Source organism: Bos grunniens, chromosome 7 (genome assembly GCF_055505025.1).
Source record: "Bos grunniens cultivar Pamir isolate PY7600 chromosome 7, Bosgru_T2T1.0, whole genome shotgun sequence".
In the NCBI taxonomy this organism is placed as follows: Eukaryota; Metazoa; Chordata; class Mammalia; order Artiodactyla; family Bovidae; genus Bos; species Bos grunniens.
The window spans coordinates 47,379,994-47,396,618 of NC_141171.1; the positions used below are offsets into that span (position 1 = coordinate 47,379,994).

General features: G+C 50.8%; 1 protein-coding gene across 1 annotated transcript in view; it reads left to right on the forward strand.

The window, feature by feature from the left end:
* The first annotated feature begins 1,316 nt into the window (after window positions 1-1,316).
* Window positions 1,317-16,625, forward strand: part of TGFBI (transforming growth factor beta induced) — a 33,657-nt gene continuing 18,348 nt past the window's right edge. The window contains exons 1-3 of the mRNA XM_086413640.1: window positions 1,317-1,501; window positions 6,490-6,588; window positions 16,522-16,586. Coding sequence (XP_086269766.1) covers window positions 1,368-1,501; window positions 6,490-6,588; window positions 16,522-16,586 — 298 coding nt within the window. The 5' untranslated portion in view covers window positions 1,317-1,367. The remainder of the gene's footprint in view (window positions 1,502-6,489; window positions 6,589-16,521; window positions 16,587-16,625) is intronic.

The window sequence follows — 16,625 nt, forward strand, 5'->3', positions numbered from 1 at the left end:
CTAGTCCGAGATCTTTATATCCGGCCACCCACAGGACACCTGGATGAACCACAAGCACTTAAACTCAGCGTGTCCAGAACCACTTACCTTCTCCTGGTGAATCTAAGCCCCCCTCCATATCTCTCATTTTAAGAAGGATACCACCAGCCACCAAGGTGGCCCTGCCAACAGCACCTTAGTCATCCGTGAGTCCTCCTCCTCCCACACTCCCTGGGTACAGCCTCCAAGTTCTGCCAAGGCTGGTACCTCCTAGACACACCTCAGTGTGCTACCCCTCTTCACGCCCATCTCCACTTCCTGCCTTATTTTATGTCATCTTCTCCTAGCCGGCTCCTGACACTGACCTGCTCCTCTATCACCCCTGCAGGACTCTGAGCTCAGGTCTGCGTCCTGTGACATGCCTTTCCTTCTCTCTATCTCTGTCTCCCCATGCTTCAGCCAATAGGACACCTTGAGAACCCAGAATGTCCCCATTTTGCCTGGTTCCTTCTCACCACTCCAGCTGAGAGAGGGAACAGGAGTCACTTCCTGCCCCTCCACCCAAGGCCGCAGATGCCCCTCTCCGGAGTACTTTGTTGACTGGCCCGCAGGTCTCCCAACTGTGAACTTTTTAAGAAAAGAAGCTGGATCTCATTCACTCATCCATCTTTGTCTCCTGGGGCTAGCAGTGCCAGATAATTGGTGGGTGATTAATAGGCACTTGAGTGAATTACCTCCCTCCCAGGTGACTATTTGTTTACTTGCTCTGAGCTCCTCCAGGACAAAAATCTTTGCTATCTCTTTGCAGCATCTTTCTCGCATACAGTGCTATACAGATGTTTAATAAAACAGACAATGAGTGTGTACTAAGGTGGCATTCCCGCCCCCTACCCCGCAGTTTCCAGTTGAAGTCTAACAAAACCTGTCTTTGTTTTGTTTTGCTTTGGCTTCTGTCAGTCATAAGACTTACTCCTTATCCGTCTTAAAGTTAGGAGGCCTGGAATGCAGAAGCAGACGTGATGGATAGACTATTGTGGAAATCAGCGTGGCCTGAGACCGGTGAGGCATCTTTGAGCTCAGGACCTTACAGACCTCGAGGAGGGAGTGAAGTAGTGAGGCCCTGTAGGGTCCTGGGTGCCGGGGAACCCGTTGGGGAACGCCGGGGAACAAGGGAAAGGGGCTGGTTGCGAACGGTCAGCGCCCGGGGGAGGGGAGGGGCGGCAGGGAGGCGGGGGCGTGGGGAGCCCGAAGCCCGCCCTCCTCCGCTCCCCGCCCCTCCCCTCGGGCGGCTCCCTGCGCTCCGCTTACTTAACCTGCCCGCGGCCGCAGCTGCACTCGCACTCCCCCACTACTCGCTTGCCCATAGGTTCCGCGCGTCCTCTCTCTCCATGGCGCTCCTCGGGCGGCTGTTGCCCCTGGCTCTGGCGCTGGCCCTGGGCCCCGCTGCCACCCCAGCGGGCCCCGCCAGGTCGCCCTACCAGCTAGTGCTGCAGCACAGCCGCCTCCGGGGCCGGCAGCATGGGTAAGCGGGCGCCCAGTCGGGATCGGAGGGACCGGGCGTCGGGGCGACCGTCGGAGCGGGCTGGGGGCGTAGGGGACAAAGCCCGAATCAAAAGCAGGCCTCTGTGTGGGACGCTTGGAGGGACCAGCCCTGCAGGAGATGGAGGGAGGGGAGTGGGGAAGGTGGAGAAAAGTCAGCAGGAGGCACTGTGTGGAGGAAACGGATGGAAGAGCTGACCTGGGACCTCCACTCAGGCCGAGAGCGTGAGCGGGATCCCGGGCTTTGAGCTTCTCCAGGCAGATAGGAGTTGGCGGCTGTCTGTGCAGAGTCACCGTGGGAAGGTGGCCAGGGCAGGCAGGGAGCCCACCCAGCAGGGCGCAGGTTCCAGTCCAGCCAGGTCCTTGTCCAGCACCTTCATATGTGACACTGGGACCACACAAGCTGGCAGCATCCAAGGCCCCCAGGCCCCTGTCACCCGGCCAGGCCCTAAACCCACCACCTGGCACCAGGCACACCAAGGGCAGCGTCTGCTCCCCTGCTGGATGAAGACAGGAGAGTGTGCTGGGAGTCACACGTACAGATGGGGAAACTGAGTCTGGAGTGGCCACATCACTTCCTCACGGTCCTGCAGTATGTATGGGAGCTGGGATTGGAACCGCTCTTAAAACACTGTCTGAGTTTGTAAATTTGGGACATTATCATTGCATGTATTCCTTTGAGACACTGAAGATGTGTTGGTTTTCTGGGGGCAAACCCAGGCAGCAGGTCCAACCTGGTAAAGACCCTGGCCCAGACCCAGGCAGAGGTGGGTTTGTTTTCATATCCCAAACTCAACGATCCTGCTTGACATATAGCCAGGGTTTGCTGCCTACCTGGGTGCACCAACTCCTCTGTGACAGTTAGAACTATATGTGGATAGGAAGGAAATGGCAACCCACTCCAGTATCCTTGCCTAGAAAATCCCATGGACAGAGGAACCTGGTGGGCTATAGTCCATGGGGTCACACAACTGAAGTGACTTAGCGCATATGTGGATAGAGTTGTGTCGCAGCCCAAATGCCCTTGGGTCTGGCATTTGCTCCCAGTTGGTGCCCAGACCACCCTTTGACTGGGCAGATCTGTACTTAGATCAGAACTCAGTGTTGGAAGTGATTGGAGTTGACTTCATAGGGTTCTAGAAAGCCTTGACTCCCTGCCCTTAGAAATGGCCCCTTGTTGGGAGTAGTGTCCTTGTTCCTCTGCCTGTGTGTGCCTGTGGTCGTACTTGGCCTTTCAGATGCCCAGGGCTATGGGGAGGGGACTATGTTGGCAGTGCGTCTGGCCCCTCTGCAGAGTGAAAGCCATCCAGGCCATGCTGCAGCCTCATACCCTGCAGGAGAGAGGAGAGCACGGGGGATGTCCAGGGGTCTTTCAGGAAGTGAGAGACTGACTTTTGACTTCTGCTGGGTACAGAAAGGTGAGGGGGGCAGGACAGAAAGACAAGGAGGGAACGAAGCATCAAGTCACAATATGAGCCACTGGCATGTCCATGGTCTCTGCCCAGCGCACTGTTGGCCTTCTGCCTTTCCTGCCAATGGAGTATGTCCTGTTTGGGTGCGACAGTCCCTCCTGGGAGGGTTCTGTCCCTCTGTGTCTTCTTAGGCACTCAGTCAGGAAAAGGCACCCACAGCATTCTCTGTCACCTGGAATGGTGGCTCCCGGCGCTCCACAGTGATGCTTCCCAAAGGTGCCGATGGGTCTCCAGCAGGAACCACCCCTGTAACAAACCTCCTTCCCTTTGAAGCCCAGAAAAGTCACAGACAAGCTGGAAAATAGTTGTGTGTGTGTGTTTTTTTTTAATGCAAATCTTTATTATAAGTTTCAGCTATTAGATCAGCTTTCTCCCTCCCCTCCCTTCCCCCACCCTGCAGGCTAATCATCTTGCAGGGCAACTGGAAAAGCCTATAGTGATCTGTGATGGGCAGGATGGGCTAAGCATTCCCAGGTGTGCTCCCCTCCTCCCCCAGTGAAGTCTGGACACACGGGCAGGTGGACTGTAACGAATGGTTGCAGATGCAGCTACGTTTACTCTGATCTAACGGTCCCTGAAAACTCACAGGCTGCCTGGCTTAGCCCATGGGGGTGGCACCCTGTGCAAAATGGACAACCTTGTTCAAACTCCAGCCCTCTTTCAAAGTGAGAACTGGTGGGAAGGGAAAGGGAAGCTCTTTTGTTAAAGAAATGTAGTGTGTGTGCTTCACAAGACGTCAAGGAAGAAATAACAAGTGGGTCCTGCTCACCATTTGGCTTCCCAGTTGGCACTAGTGGTAAAGAACTTGCCTGCCAATGCAGGAGACATAAGAAATATGGGTTTGATTCCTGGGTTGGGAAGATCCCCTGGAGAAGGGCATGGCAACCCACTCCTATTCTTGCCTGGAGAATCCCATGAAGAGAGGAGCCTGGCGGGCTTTAGTCCATGGGGTCATAAAGAGTCAGACATGACTGAAATGACTTAGCAAGCATGCTCACCCTTTATCCATCACACTTTTACTTTCATCTTCACCACAACCCAGTGAGCTCTGTGGTAGCTGTTCCCATTTTACAGATAGAGAAACTGTGGCTTTGTGACATGGAGTGACTTAGTCCCGAGACAGAAAGCTGTTGGGAAAGTAGAGACTGTGATGCTGTCTTTCGACTCCCGGTTGTTATCTGTGTTGCTATAGAGAAGGAAAACAACAATACTGAAAGAGAAGTAAAAATGCAGTCACACTTCCAAATGTCAGCAACCAGAACTGGACTGCATTTTCTGAAGCGCTTGGTTTTCAAATCCAAGTTGAATAGCAGAGCTGTTGTGCTTGAGGCAGAAGGCCCAGAAACAGGGTGCTCATGTCAATTAAACTTCAGTATAAATTTCCTATGTACACAGCCCACCCATCCCACCCTGATGTGAGAGGGAGTAGGTCACAGAGACCCCCAGCCTCTGCTCCTGTCTAAGAGGGCAGCAGCAGTGGAAACTCAGTCTGCAGAGGAATGTTGGAACCACATCCACCAGAGACTCTGAAGGTTCGCCAAACGCCTACGGAGAGTTGTGGAGAATTCATCGACAGTAATTATTTCCTGCTTGGTCAGATAGAACTTCTGAAATTGTACAGAAATAAATAGAACCTCCAGCTGGAGTGTGGCCAGCAGGGACTCTCTCAGGGTTATTTGGGGACTGCTGTAACCTATGAATACCAGGCAGCAAACTGAGAAACAAGGTGGCTTCTGTAAAAACCCTCTGGAGGCTGTGGGCGTTTGGTCAGATCCAACAGGGAGTAAGGGGGTAGGAGCTGTCCTCCCCCTTGGCTTGAGGTTTCCTCTCCAGCCTCCGCTTCTCTTGCCCTCAGGTCCCTACAGTAACTCACAAATATTTGCTATGCCTCCTTGGCCCACTCAGCTTTGCCTGGGGTGAACCACAGACTGGACAAGAGGTGACATCCACATGGTGGAAGAGACAGGGCAGAGAATTAAAGGGTCCGTGTGCCCTCCCTCCCATCCAATAAGCTGACTCTGAGTATTTGAGAGTTGACCAAGTTCCTGGAAAAGACCATGCATCTCAAATGATGGCTCTTGATTATATTTGTAAAGTATCAGAGGAATTGATATTTAGAATTGATATACCTGAAGTTCTCTGGTCTTTGTTGCTGCATGCAGGCTTTCGGTAGCTGCGAACAGTGGGGGACGATGCCTAGTTGCGGGGCGTGGGCTTCTCACTGTGGTGCTTTCTCTTGTTGCGGAGCTCAGGCTCTAGGCACACAGTAGCTGCAGCAGGCAGACTTAGTTGCAAGTTCCTGGCTCTAGGGCACGTGGGCTTCAGTAGTTGCGACGCAGGGACTCATTTGTTGCTATTCACGGGCCCTAGAGCTGGCTTGCTTCAGTAGTTGCAGCATGCGGGCTCAGCTGTGGCTCGAGGACTCTAAAGCCGGGCTTAGTAGTTGGGGTGCATGGACCCAGCTGCTCCTCCGTGTCATGTTGGAATCTTCCTGTACCAGGGATTGAACCCATGTCCCTTGCATTGGCAGGTAGATTCTTACCCACTGAGCCACTAGGGAAGTCCTGGGAGCAGTATTTTTGACAAGGCTATTCCAAGTTCCTCTGCATCCAATCTGGTGCTTAGCCCCACCCAGAATATAAAAGAAACAAATCAGAACACCTGCCCCCAGGGTTCTTTGCAGGATAGCTGAAAGGTCACACACACCCTGATTAGTTTTGGGTTGTGTTCTATACCCAGCATCAAACAATGGCTGTATCACACACAGGTCAGCAGTGGACAGAAGAGTATCACCTGGGGCACCGAAAGAGGGCTTTCTGGGGGGAGTGGGATGCAAACTGGGGCCCCAGTAATAAACGACTTAGTTCAGTGAGTGACTGTCTCCTTCCGAGGTCCTGACAGCAGCTAGCTTGGCCATGCCCGCTAGTTTCCAGGCTGGGCATACCAAATAGGCTGTGTTTGGGAGCCAGGCAGCTGCCTGGGGATGCAGAGGATGTCTGTGTGTGGAGCTGCCTGGGGAGTGCTGGGGCCTGGACCACAGGACCAGCGATGCCTGCTGGAAGGCCAGGTTCAATCCTGTGGATGTGCGGAGTGGGGGTACAAAGAAAGTCTGGGGGCCTCTCTCAAAGCTGCTGCTGTTCTTAGCAAACACCACTTTCTTTTTAAGGTGGTGTTTTCCATCTATAAAACATGTAGCCTAAAAATTTTAAGATGTTTTTATTTATACTTACTAAATGTCAGTGTCAAAGAAGAATGTTTAAATGAAATGATGTCACTGTATGATATATACTTTGACAGTTTTTGAATTTGGGATATTTTTGGGAGGGATGATGGAAGTCTGGATCATGAGGACCAGAATGTACCCCCAAGCTGACCGAAATGACTGTATCTTCTCCGTATCTAGAACGTTCTGGTGACCCAGGAGGGCCCACGTGGTGGGAAGGACGAGGAGGCAGGTGACATGCCGACCGTTTGCTAACACTGCAGCTTTTGTTTTCAGCCCCAACGTGTGCGCTGTGCAGAAGCTCATTGGGACCAACAAGAAGTACTTCACCAACTGCAAGCAGTGGTACCAGAGGAAGATCTGTGGCAAATCAACGTGAGTATCCGTAACCACCGATGCCCACCAGCCACCCAGGAGGCCACCCTTGGTGTGCGTGGGTTGCAGGTGCCCCCCGGGTGTGGGCCAGCCTTTTGGAAGGTGGCACCGTGTGCAGAGCCACAAAGATGCATGTGTACACATGTCAGAGAACTGTGTGCTTGGGAGTGGCATTTTCAGTAAGCTGGCTGATTTTGTTTTACACTTTTAAGGCGCCTAACAAGACTTGGATATGTTTTTTAGGGCCGACTTGGGATCGCAAGAAACATGAAACTGTGTGCGGGCACTTCTTAATCCTCACTAAATGATACAAATACAATGATTCAGTGTAGAAGCCACCAGCCTCTGACTCTGGGAAAGAAAAGCCATTGGTGAACTTATACAGGGTTCTTGCTCTGTGTTTCAAAGTGCGTGCATGCTAAGTTGCTTCAGTCATGTCCGACTCTACGCAACCCTGTGGACAAGCCCACCAGGCTTCTCTGTCCTAGCGATTCTCCAGGCAAGAATACTGGAGTGGGTTACCATGCCCTCCTCCAAGGGGTCTAACTGACCCAGGGATCAAACCCATATCTCTTATGTCTCCTGCATTGGCAGGTGGGTTATTTATCTCTAGCATTTCAAGGTAAATACCCTCCAAAAGACTGAGAGTGCCTAGAGATATGCACAGAATGAGGCAGCACAGCATATTAAGAACACAGGCTCAGACTCTCTGATTCGAAGGTTGGCTCTGCCACCTACCTGGGCAGTTGGCTTCACCTTTGGAAGCCTCAATTGCCTCATCCATAATATAACAATAGGACTACCTTACGGGATTGTTCATGTGAATGAAGTAATACACAGAAGAGGCTAAATTTGGAGCCTGGCACATAGTAAGTACTCAGTAAATGCTAGTTGCTGTTGTTTGCAAATCTTAGCTGCATAAACAGAAGTGAGACGCCAGGGGTTGTGGCCCCCTGTGGTTACAGTAGAGCTTTCTGGTGCCTCTAGCATCATGAACAGCATGGAGGGAGGTGGCATTCACCATGACTGCCCTGCAGCCTGCGTGTTCTGACAGAGTTCTGGGGAAGCCTAATCTGTTTTGGCACCAACCATCAAAAGATCGCAAAGCTGGCTCTCTCCAAAAGATGGAAAAATGTGCTGTGCAGAGCTCCCTGAGACACTCGTGAGGACCTGGGCTTCCTCTTGTCTGTGTAATAAGAGGATTAAGAGATGCTGAGCCACTATCTTGAACCCTTTCCCATATTAGAGGTTTTTAAACATATTGCTTGTGACTTGCTTTGGAGCAGATGTCTCCTCTAACTGAAGGAAGGGTAAACACTCTCTCCGTGAAATGCACATAGAAATAAATATCCCAGCTTGTGACACTGATTGTGTCCTAACACAATTGTCAATCCTAGTATGGATCAGGGAAATTGTGGATTGAGCAGAGGTGGGGCAAGACCAGTAGCATCCCATGAGCCTGTCAAGGGCAGGGCAATGACAGTTGGTTCCCTGCTTGACCAAGCCCAGCCCCAAAGCCAAGAGTTAAGTGAGCTAAGAGGATCCACCTCCCAGATTTAAGGAGGCAACAAACCCCCAGCCAGAATTCTTGCTGTTGTGGACAAGAAGAGATTATGCAAATTATATGCCACGTGTCCTTCTCTGGTACCCAAGTTAAAAAAAAAAAAATTTTTTTTCAGTACTTTTTGACTTTTCCCATGTAGGTATATTATCAACTAAAATAAACACTTAATTAAACACAGAGCCAGGCCCCACATAATTGCATCTTGGAAGATGACCGAGCCCTGGGTTTTAAGACGCTACCATTTTGTTTGTTCTGGCTTCCCTAAAAATGGGAGCCACTTGTAATGTCAGCTGACAGTGGGTGGTATTGGCCATGGTATTTCAGCGTGGCCCCGTGTTGAAGCATTTGCCTGACCAGTTAACAGTAGCTTGGGGACATTTTCAGCATTCCCCGGCTGACGCTGCTCTGAGTCGCCTTGGCTGATTGGCTCTGGGTACCTACCTCCTTCTCCACTGATGTGTCAGGATGGGCGCGGGCAGCATCCACGTGTTGGCCAAATGTTCTTGATGACGAGTCATCATGTTCTTGAAGACGTGATGGTGCAGCACCATAGAGCATAGGGGGAGCCCAGGTGCTGCAGGGGGAGGGGTAGACGTAGGTGTGGGTGGGGAAATCAGAGTGCAGAGTGGGGCCCAGGGCCCAGTCCCAGCCGTAGGGCGGATCTTACAAACCCACAGGGGATAATCTGAACCTACAACTCTACCAAGCAATCTGCTGTTGCTTTGGGCAGCTTATAAAAGAGGAAATGGGGATAGAAAATCATGAGTTGATTAAAAAAACCTTATGATCCAGGATAAGAAGGTCCCTCCCTGGAACATCACGTGCAGCAGCAGGAAGGTGAAGCTGACTGGGGGGAAGGCCAGAGAACTTGGGGAGGGAAAGGGGAAGTGGATGGACTCATCTCTGTTGTCCCCGAGAGAGCTGAGAAGAAGCAACCTCGCCGTTTGCTTGTGCGCCAGGGCTGAAACCCATGAAGGAACTGCCATCTGGGTCCTGGGAATTCAGTGCCCATAGGTGGTCAGCAGGGGAGGAGAGAGGCCTGTGCGGGCTGCAGATGATGTCATCCTGGTGAGAATGGGCCCTGTGGTACACTTACCTGGGTGAGGACCAAACTGTGAAATGGGAAGCACAGTGGTGGTTGGAGCAGAGAGCGCCATCTCAGCATGGGGCCAGCCTGGGCAGTAGGAATTTTCTCAGGGGCAAGGCTTGAGCCAGGGGTGTTTGTTGGCGTGAAAGGGAGCCAAGTGTCATGGGAAACGGGTTGCACAGGTCCCCAGGGGACCCCAGACCCACAGGAGAATGCAAACTTGGAAGCAGATAAGTAGCACTAAGTACGGGATCAAGGCATGAAGACTTTGCCATTTCAGGTCACACAGGGACCCAGGAGCCTGGAGCCAAGTGTCCGCTGCTGGAGGCCCTGACTTCACCTCCAATAGAGGAGGGAGGGGCAGAGTCACAGTGTGCGCTCAGCACGCCTGTCAGGCCACTGCATCCATCTTCTGCAGACAATAGCTTGTCTGCATTGTCCCAAAAGAGTCCTGGTGCTACTTGTCAAGCCTGATACATGGGTTTTATTACAGGAAGTAGTTACCAGTGGGCCCCTCTTCAGTGATGCAAGTGAATTTTATTACTTAGAAACTCATTTTATTTCAGATCCTAAAGAGCACCAGGCAAGCAAAGAGGGTGATTTCGGGTCTCCATCTGATCAGTAACCGTAACATTTTTATGTCCAGCAGCTGAAGCAATGGTGCAGGAAATGGTGCTCAGGAAGCCCAACAGGCCTCCTTTGTATGAACCCCCATGAAAGGGAGGCCCGTTTAACAGCCAAGTCAGAGCTGACATCATGGAGATGTAATAATCACAGCAGGAGTCCAGGCATCCTCCACGTGGCACAGGGAGGGCCAGCACAGGAGCCAGCAGGTGGGGGTGGCCATTCTGCACTCCAGAAGCTTGCCGCTGTGTCACAAGCAACATCATTCACAGGCAACTGTAGCCATTCTCTAGAGCCAAGATGAGCTGGCAAGACATTCCCGTTTGCCCAGTAGCAAGCGTGGCTTTGCCCAAAGGCTGAAATATTAACACTTCTTCAATACTGTGTTCAGGCTTAGGCATTTCACTTCTACTGAAGCCAGCCAGCGTATGGTCTAACTTTTCCATCAGTTCTATAGAAAACAGCAGAGCTATTTGCTATAGATCTCATTTGTGCAGGGCACCCAGGGACATCTGTGATGAAGCTGAGCAAGACCCTTCCTTTCCTTGCCCTCCTGTATCCTACAACCTTGGTCCCAAAAGGAAAAACAAGAGGATGGTGAGAAGCCATCTAGGGATGGCAAGCTGTCCCCTGGACCCACAGCAGCACCTCCTCCCCTGCTTCCTATTCCCTGTGCAGCCCGCTGGATCCCCATGGCCAACCTGCTCTGAAATAACTGAGATTTTACATACACCAAACTCCAGGGTTTTACCAAATGCCTCTACTGTGCAGGGTTTCCTGATGGTTCTGTCCCATTCTGTACTCTCCTAGCAGGCAGCTTTGTTGTTCTTGTTCAGTCACTTAGTCGTGTCTGACTCTTTGTGACTCCATGGACTGCAGCATGCCAGGCTTTTCTGTCCTTCACCACCTCCCAGAGTTTGCTCAGACTCATGTTCACTGAGTCAGTGATGCCATCCAGCCATCTCATCCTCTGTCATCCCCTTCTCCTCCTGCCTTCAATCTTTCCCAGCATCAGGGGCTTTTCTAATGAGTCAGCTGTTCGTATCAGGTGGCCAAAGTATTGGAGCTTCAGCATCTGTCCTTCCAATGAATATTCCAGACTGATTTCCTTTAGGGGTTGACTGGTTGTATCTCCTTGCTGTCCAAGGGACTTCTAAGAGTCTTCTCCAGCACCACAGCTGGAAGGCATCAATTCTTCGGAGGCAGGTTAGCTGACAGGAAACCTTGTTCTCCTGAGTATGTACGTGAGTCCATGTACCATTTGGGTAAGTGGTAGGTGGAATGATGTCACACTAATACTGTTTACATCCTCATCCTGAATGTGTGAAGATGTTGCCTTACAAGGGAAAAGAGACTTTCCAGATCTGATTAAGTGAAGGCACTGGGTGGGGGTGTGGCGGAAGGCAGGTTATCCTGAATTATCTGACGAGACGAATATAATCATAAGGGTCCTTATGTGATGAAAGCAGGTGAGTGAGAGTCAGAGAAGGCAATATGACAATGAAAACTGAAGTTGGAGTGGTGTAACTACAAGCCAAGAACTGTGGGCATCCTCTCAGATGTGGAGAAGACAAAAATAGATTCTCCCCTAGAATCTCAGGAAGGAATACAGCCTTTGATTTTAGCCTCATAAGGCCAGCTTTTGACACTATTATCCAGAATTATAAGATAATACATTTTTTTAAATTTTATTTTATTTTTAAACTTTACATAATTGTATTAGTTTTGCCAAATATCAAAATGAATCCACCACAGGTATACATGTGTTCCCCATCCTGAACCCTCCTCCTTCCTCCCTCCCCATACCATCCCTCTGGGTTGTCCCAGTGCACTAGCCCCAAGCATCCAGTATCATGCATCGAACCATTTTTGTGGTTTTGAAGTCACTATCACTAAACTTGTGATAATATGTTACAACCGCAATGTGCTTAGTCGCTCAGTTGTGTCTGATTCTTTGCAACCCCATGGACTGTATGTAGCCCACCAGGCTCCTCTGTCCATGGGATTCTCCAGATGGGCCCTATCTATTAACTTAGACAGCTGTGTTATGGGGAATTTATTTATTACATGTGATTTGATCAGTGGTTTCATGCCGGGCACGGCTTTCAATGAAATTATTAACCTAACTTTATAAAGTTTATACCTGGGATTTTTTAAGAAACAGCTCAATGACTGAGCGCCTAGTAAATAGCAAGCATCTGGTAAGTGTTTTTCACAGGTTAGCTTGTTTGGTTCTCACAGTCACCCTTTAAGATCAGTATGATCATTAGCCCATTTACAGAGGGGAAGACTGAGGCTCAGAAAGCCTAAGTCATTTGCTGGCAGGTGGAGGCAGCCCAGTTATTCTATTGATATGTGCTGCCCCCAAGGAGAACTGAGCACAGCAGCTAGCGTTGGTGACATGGGGAAAAGTCAAGTGAGCAGCCCTGGAGGACCTGGGTCATCTGCCCCAGGTCTCTCTCTTCAGCCCTGAAGCCTATGATTCTGGGTCGCAGGGAGCAGAGGAGGCCTCCTTGGAGTTCGCAGAGGCCCTCTGGCCCAGAGCCACCAACCTTTTCTTGGTTGTTCACCCCCAGCCTGGCAGTCATTCTGAACCCCTGTTGCAAGGGTGCTCCCTCTCTAATCAGATGGAGAGCATGGGAGCTGAAGAGACACAGCCAGCATCCAGGATCCCCCCAAAGACCCTCACATGCCACATACAGACAGACTGTCACCAAATATGTAAGTGTATTTTTCAGTGGCTCTATCTCATCACTCACCATCTGGACCCTGGTAAATGGGGTGAGAGTGGAATTTTTGTTGCTGGACAGCAGGTTAAAACAAACCCTTTCTTACCAGGAGTTCAAAAGTTTGATTTTCTCCTGGGAGGCTTAAGAGAGCTCAGTCGAGTGCAGAAAATGAACCCCCGTCCAGGCAGGTGCATGTCTAGACGACCTCAGTTTGCATTTGCTTTGCAATTCCCTTGGAAATCATGATGTGCTGGATGGTTTACCTTCGGTCACAGGAAGCTGGCTCTCAGGCCCCATTCCTTATTCTACTGTTTCAGAGTTTCGTCAGTCCCTGGGCATTTACAGCTGTCCCAGCCGCCAAAACTGTGCAGCATGCTTGGGAGAGAGTGATTGCTTTAACATTATGTTAACTCCTTAGACAGTTATTCTGAGGACAGAAAAAAAAAAATAATGCTTCTCTCTTTGTCCAGTTGTGAGTAGAACTTTGGAGGGGAATGGAGGAGAGCTCTCAAACTCTCTTTGAACTCTTAGACCTCGGATGGGCACTACTTTTTGTCCCCCCACCCCCTACCTCCCTCAAATTCCCTTCTAAGTCATGAACCTTCTCTGATTTTATTCCTCAAACTGCTCTTCTGACCTGAGAAGCTAGAACAAGAAAATTTGTGTCTCATTGCCCTAGAGGATGTTGTTTTTCTGAGGTTTCTGCTTATTGGACTGTTTCAGGCCAAGGAGAAGCCAGGAGTCTTTAGTCAGAGCAGCTTTTGCTGATAAGATTCAAGTCAGAGACCAGCAGATTGGTCCCCTCTATGCTGGAAAGCCAGGGAACTGGGGAGACATGGTTGGGGGCTCCCTGCGGTTCTCATGCTTTTCTGCACTCACCCTCAGACCCACAACTGTGTGACTACTCCAGCCCCGTCTCCCACAGCTCTGCGTGTGTGTCTCCAGGGCCAGAGCCCCAGGAAGGTGACACACAGGGCTGAGAAGAGGGTGTGCCAGTCCTGAAAGATTTGGTCAGGATCGTCTCAATGGGCTATCTTCTTGGGCTGCAGTTTCCAGCTGCCCTCTTCCTCTCCGGGGCCAGGTGGACTGGTTCTAAGAGCTTGTGTTGTTGGGATGGTCAAGCAGGGAACCGGCTAGATGTGGAGGTGTTTCAACCCAGAAGGCCACTAGGCTGAGGTGAGAGGCTTGCTCACCTCGTGCACCCAGAAAGTGCTGGGGATGCCAGGCTGTGGGTAGCACTCAGGAAGAGGAGGGAGAGGCCAGCAGCATGAGAGGATTAGGAGACGGTCAGAAGGTGTCCTGGCAGGAACCACCCACACTGGGCTAACCAGCAGACAGCCTTTGGCTGTGGGGGCGGGGGGTTGGGGGCCTGTGCCCCCACAAGGGTTGGTGTGTCCCCCATGTCCAGAGAGCCCACCTGGAGAGGAGAGGCAGCGAGTGCTGCCAGGGGTTAGCTTTCATCACATCGGAGAGACCCCCAGTGTCCTTTTAATGTTAGACTTTTCCAGTTAGTCCACTTCCCCCTGTATATGTACACTGTCAGCAGCAATGGAGAAGGGTCTTGACTTGGTGAACTGCGAGGAGAGTCCTGGATCTGACCCGCCCCAGCCGGAAGCCTTGGAAGTACCTTCACCCCCAAAACATTTGCAGCTTTCTGACTCCATCCCTCACTTCCTCCTTCATGCTGAGATGTCCCTGCTCCCCCACCTGTCTGACAGCCTCCATTTCTTCTGTCATCGTCACCCCTCCTTCCCCTCCACATATATGTGGCCACCCGTGAGTTTACTCTTGGGGAGCTGGTTTTCTGTTGTTCTCAGTGGAATCCCAGTGAGCCGTTGAGCTCTCCTGTGGTGAGCTCTTCTAAGCTTTGTGAGACTTGACCCCATCCCACTTCCTCAACCCCCACCACAGAGCCCCGGTATTTATCAGACAAAGCCTGAGAGTCCACGCATGCGTGTCCCCAGTCCTGTGGGCTTGAGGCTTGTGGCTCTCCCTACGTTTAACTATGAGATGCTGGCAGACACTCTCCTCCTTTGAAAGAGTGCTTTTCTGCTCCCTAGAAATTATCCCGTTGGTTGGAACTGTGAGTGTGAGATTTAAGGAGATCATCTAGTTTAGCTTCACCTTCTTCTGTAAATCAGGAAACTGAGACCCAGAGAGAGAAATGAACTTTCAAGGCCACCCTGCGAGTTACTGATAGATGACAAGCCTCGTCTCCTAATCCTTTTGCGTTGCCTTTGAAAGGCAATCAGATCTCACTTTTGTTGCAGAAGATGACTGGTTTCCAAAAATAAAACTGTGAGTCAGTCGAGATCAGTCCTGAGACCACTAGCCTGTTTCACCCTTTTAAGCAGGGCTGAAAGGTTCAAGAGGAATGGGATGGGAGGAGGGCTGAGAGAAAAGTGGAGAAGAAGGAGTCAGAAGGATGGAGAAAGAAGGGCAGAGAAGACAGCGTGTGATGTCGCTCCTCAGGAATGTCCTAGGAGCTTGTTTCTGGCACAGTGACACCTGTAGCTCCCTGGCAGCCTGAGTATCCTCATCTGTCTCTGAGACAGCCCCCTGGATGACAGATGAACCAGGCTTCATGTTCACATGACTCCCAGGGCTTCCTCGAGACAACTCCAGTGGAATTAGTGAGAGGAGAATTTCTCGGCTCATTGAGAGTAGCACCTGCTCCCTCCTACCCCCAAAGCCCAAACTTCTGCCCCATCTGCCTGCTTCTCTTCTATCTATGTCATTAAACAGCCTGTGAGAGGCTGTGGTGAGCAGTTCTGTAGTAAGCCCACTGTGACTCAAGGCTGTGTTCTCTCCTGTCCTGAAGGACAAATGGCAAGAAAGGAAGTGGCTGGACATGGCTGTTGGCTTCAGGTCCCAGGGTTGCCAAGGAAGAGTCTGTGCTCACAGCGTTGGTGCAGGAGTGGCCTTCGATGGGACAGGGGGTTTTGATGTGAAGCTAGTCTTTCTTGGAACACTTCCTTGTGTTGCTCTTTGAAATCCTCAGTCTTTTGGGTTTCCCTGGGATGTTGGGTTGACTGAAGCTTTACGTTTCAGACCTCCAGAAGGTGGTGAGTAAGCCATGATGGGCTGGTCTAAGTTTTAATGTCAGGTGACATCAAAGTTTAAAACTATAAACTGCCAGTCTTGTTCATCCAAATACAAAGAATCTCACAAACTGGCAATATCAGTTGCCTCCTGGAAGGAAGATTGAGGGATGAGGGGGGATGGGGAACACTTTACTATTGAACCCTTTGTAGATTTTGAAACCGTATAAAGATTTTCGTTGATTAAAATTTTGTTTTTAATTTAAGGAAACAGTAAGCATCTTAAAGAGCTTTGTTTTTATTGTAAAGTTTGGTTGAAGATGGAATAAGACTTGATCATAAATATGCTACCCTTCTTGGTTACTAAGTCAGAGAGCTAGAAGTTCATGGGCTATTTAGTTCAATGACCATCACACGGTACATGTCTACATCTTACAGATGAGGAAACTGAGGCCCAGAGAGGAGACAGGACTGGCTGGCGAGGCCTGGGTTGGTTAGTTAGTGGCGGACTCAGAACCAGAAAGCTCCGGAGCTCCTCCTGCTCCTTCCTGCTGCCTCTCAGCAGTTCTTCCTACTGGGTTCCTCGTGGATTATGCTGGAGATAAGTTTCAGGTGAGGACGTGTACTGCCACTGTGAATATGCTGCCGCAGTCCTCTGGCTGTATCCCAGCTGCATGACTGTGAGTGACCGTATCGCTGGCACCATGTGCAAAGCCGAGGAGGTGTGACAAGCTCCTTGCTGACGAGAGGTGAGAGATGACCGAGCATGTGATCTCCTCCAGGAGCAGGCTATGTGCTCACCGCATCATGTCCCTTCCCAGAGCGAGGACCAATGACACGAGAAGGGAGGGAAGCCCTGCCTAATACATGTGCGTGTCTTCATTGCAGAGTCATCAGCTACGAGTGCTGTCCTGGATATGAGAAGGTCCCGGGAGAGAAGGGCTGTCCTGCAGGTGAATAAGCCTTGCCTGTTGGCGCAGATGGAGGGGAGG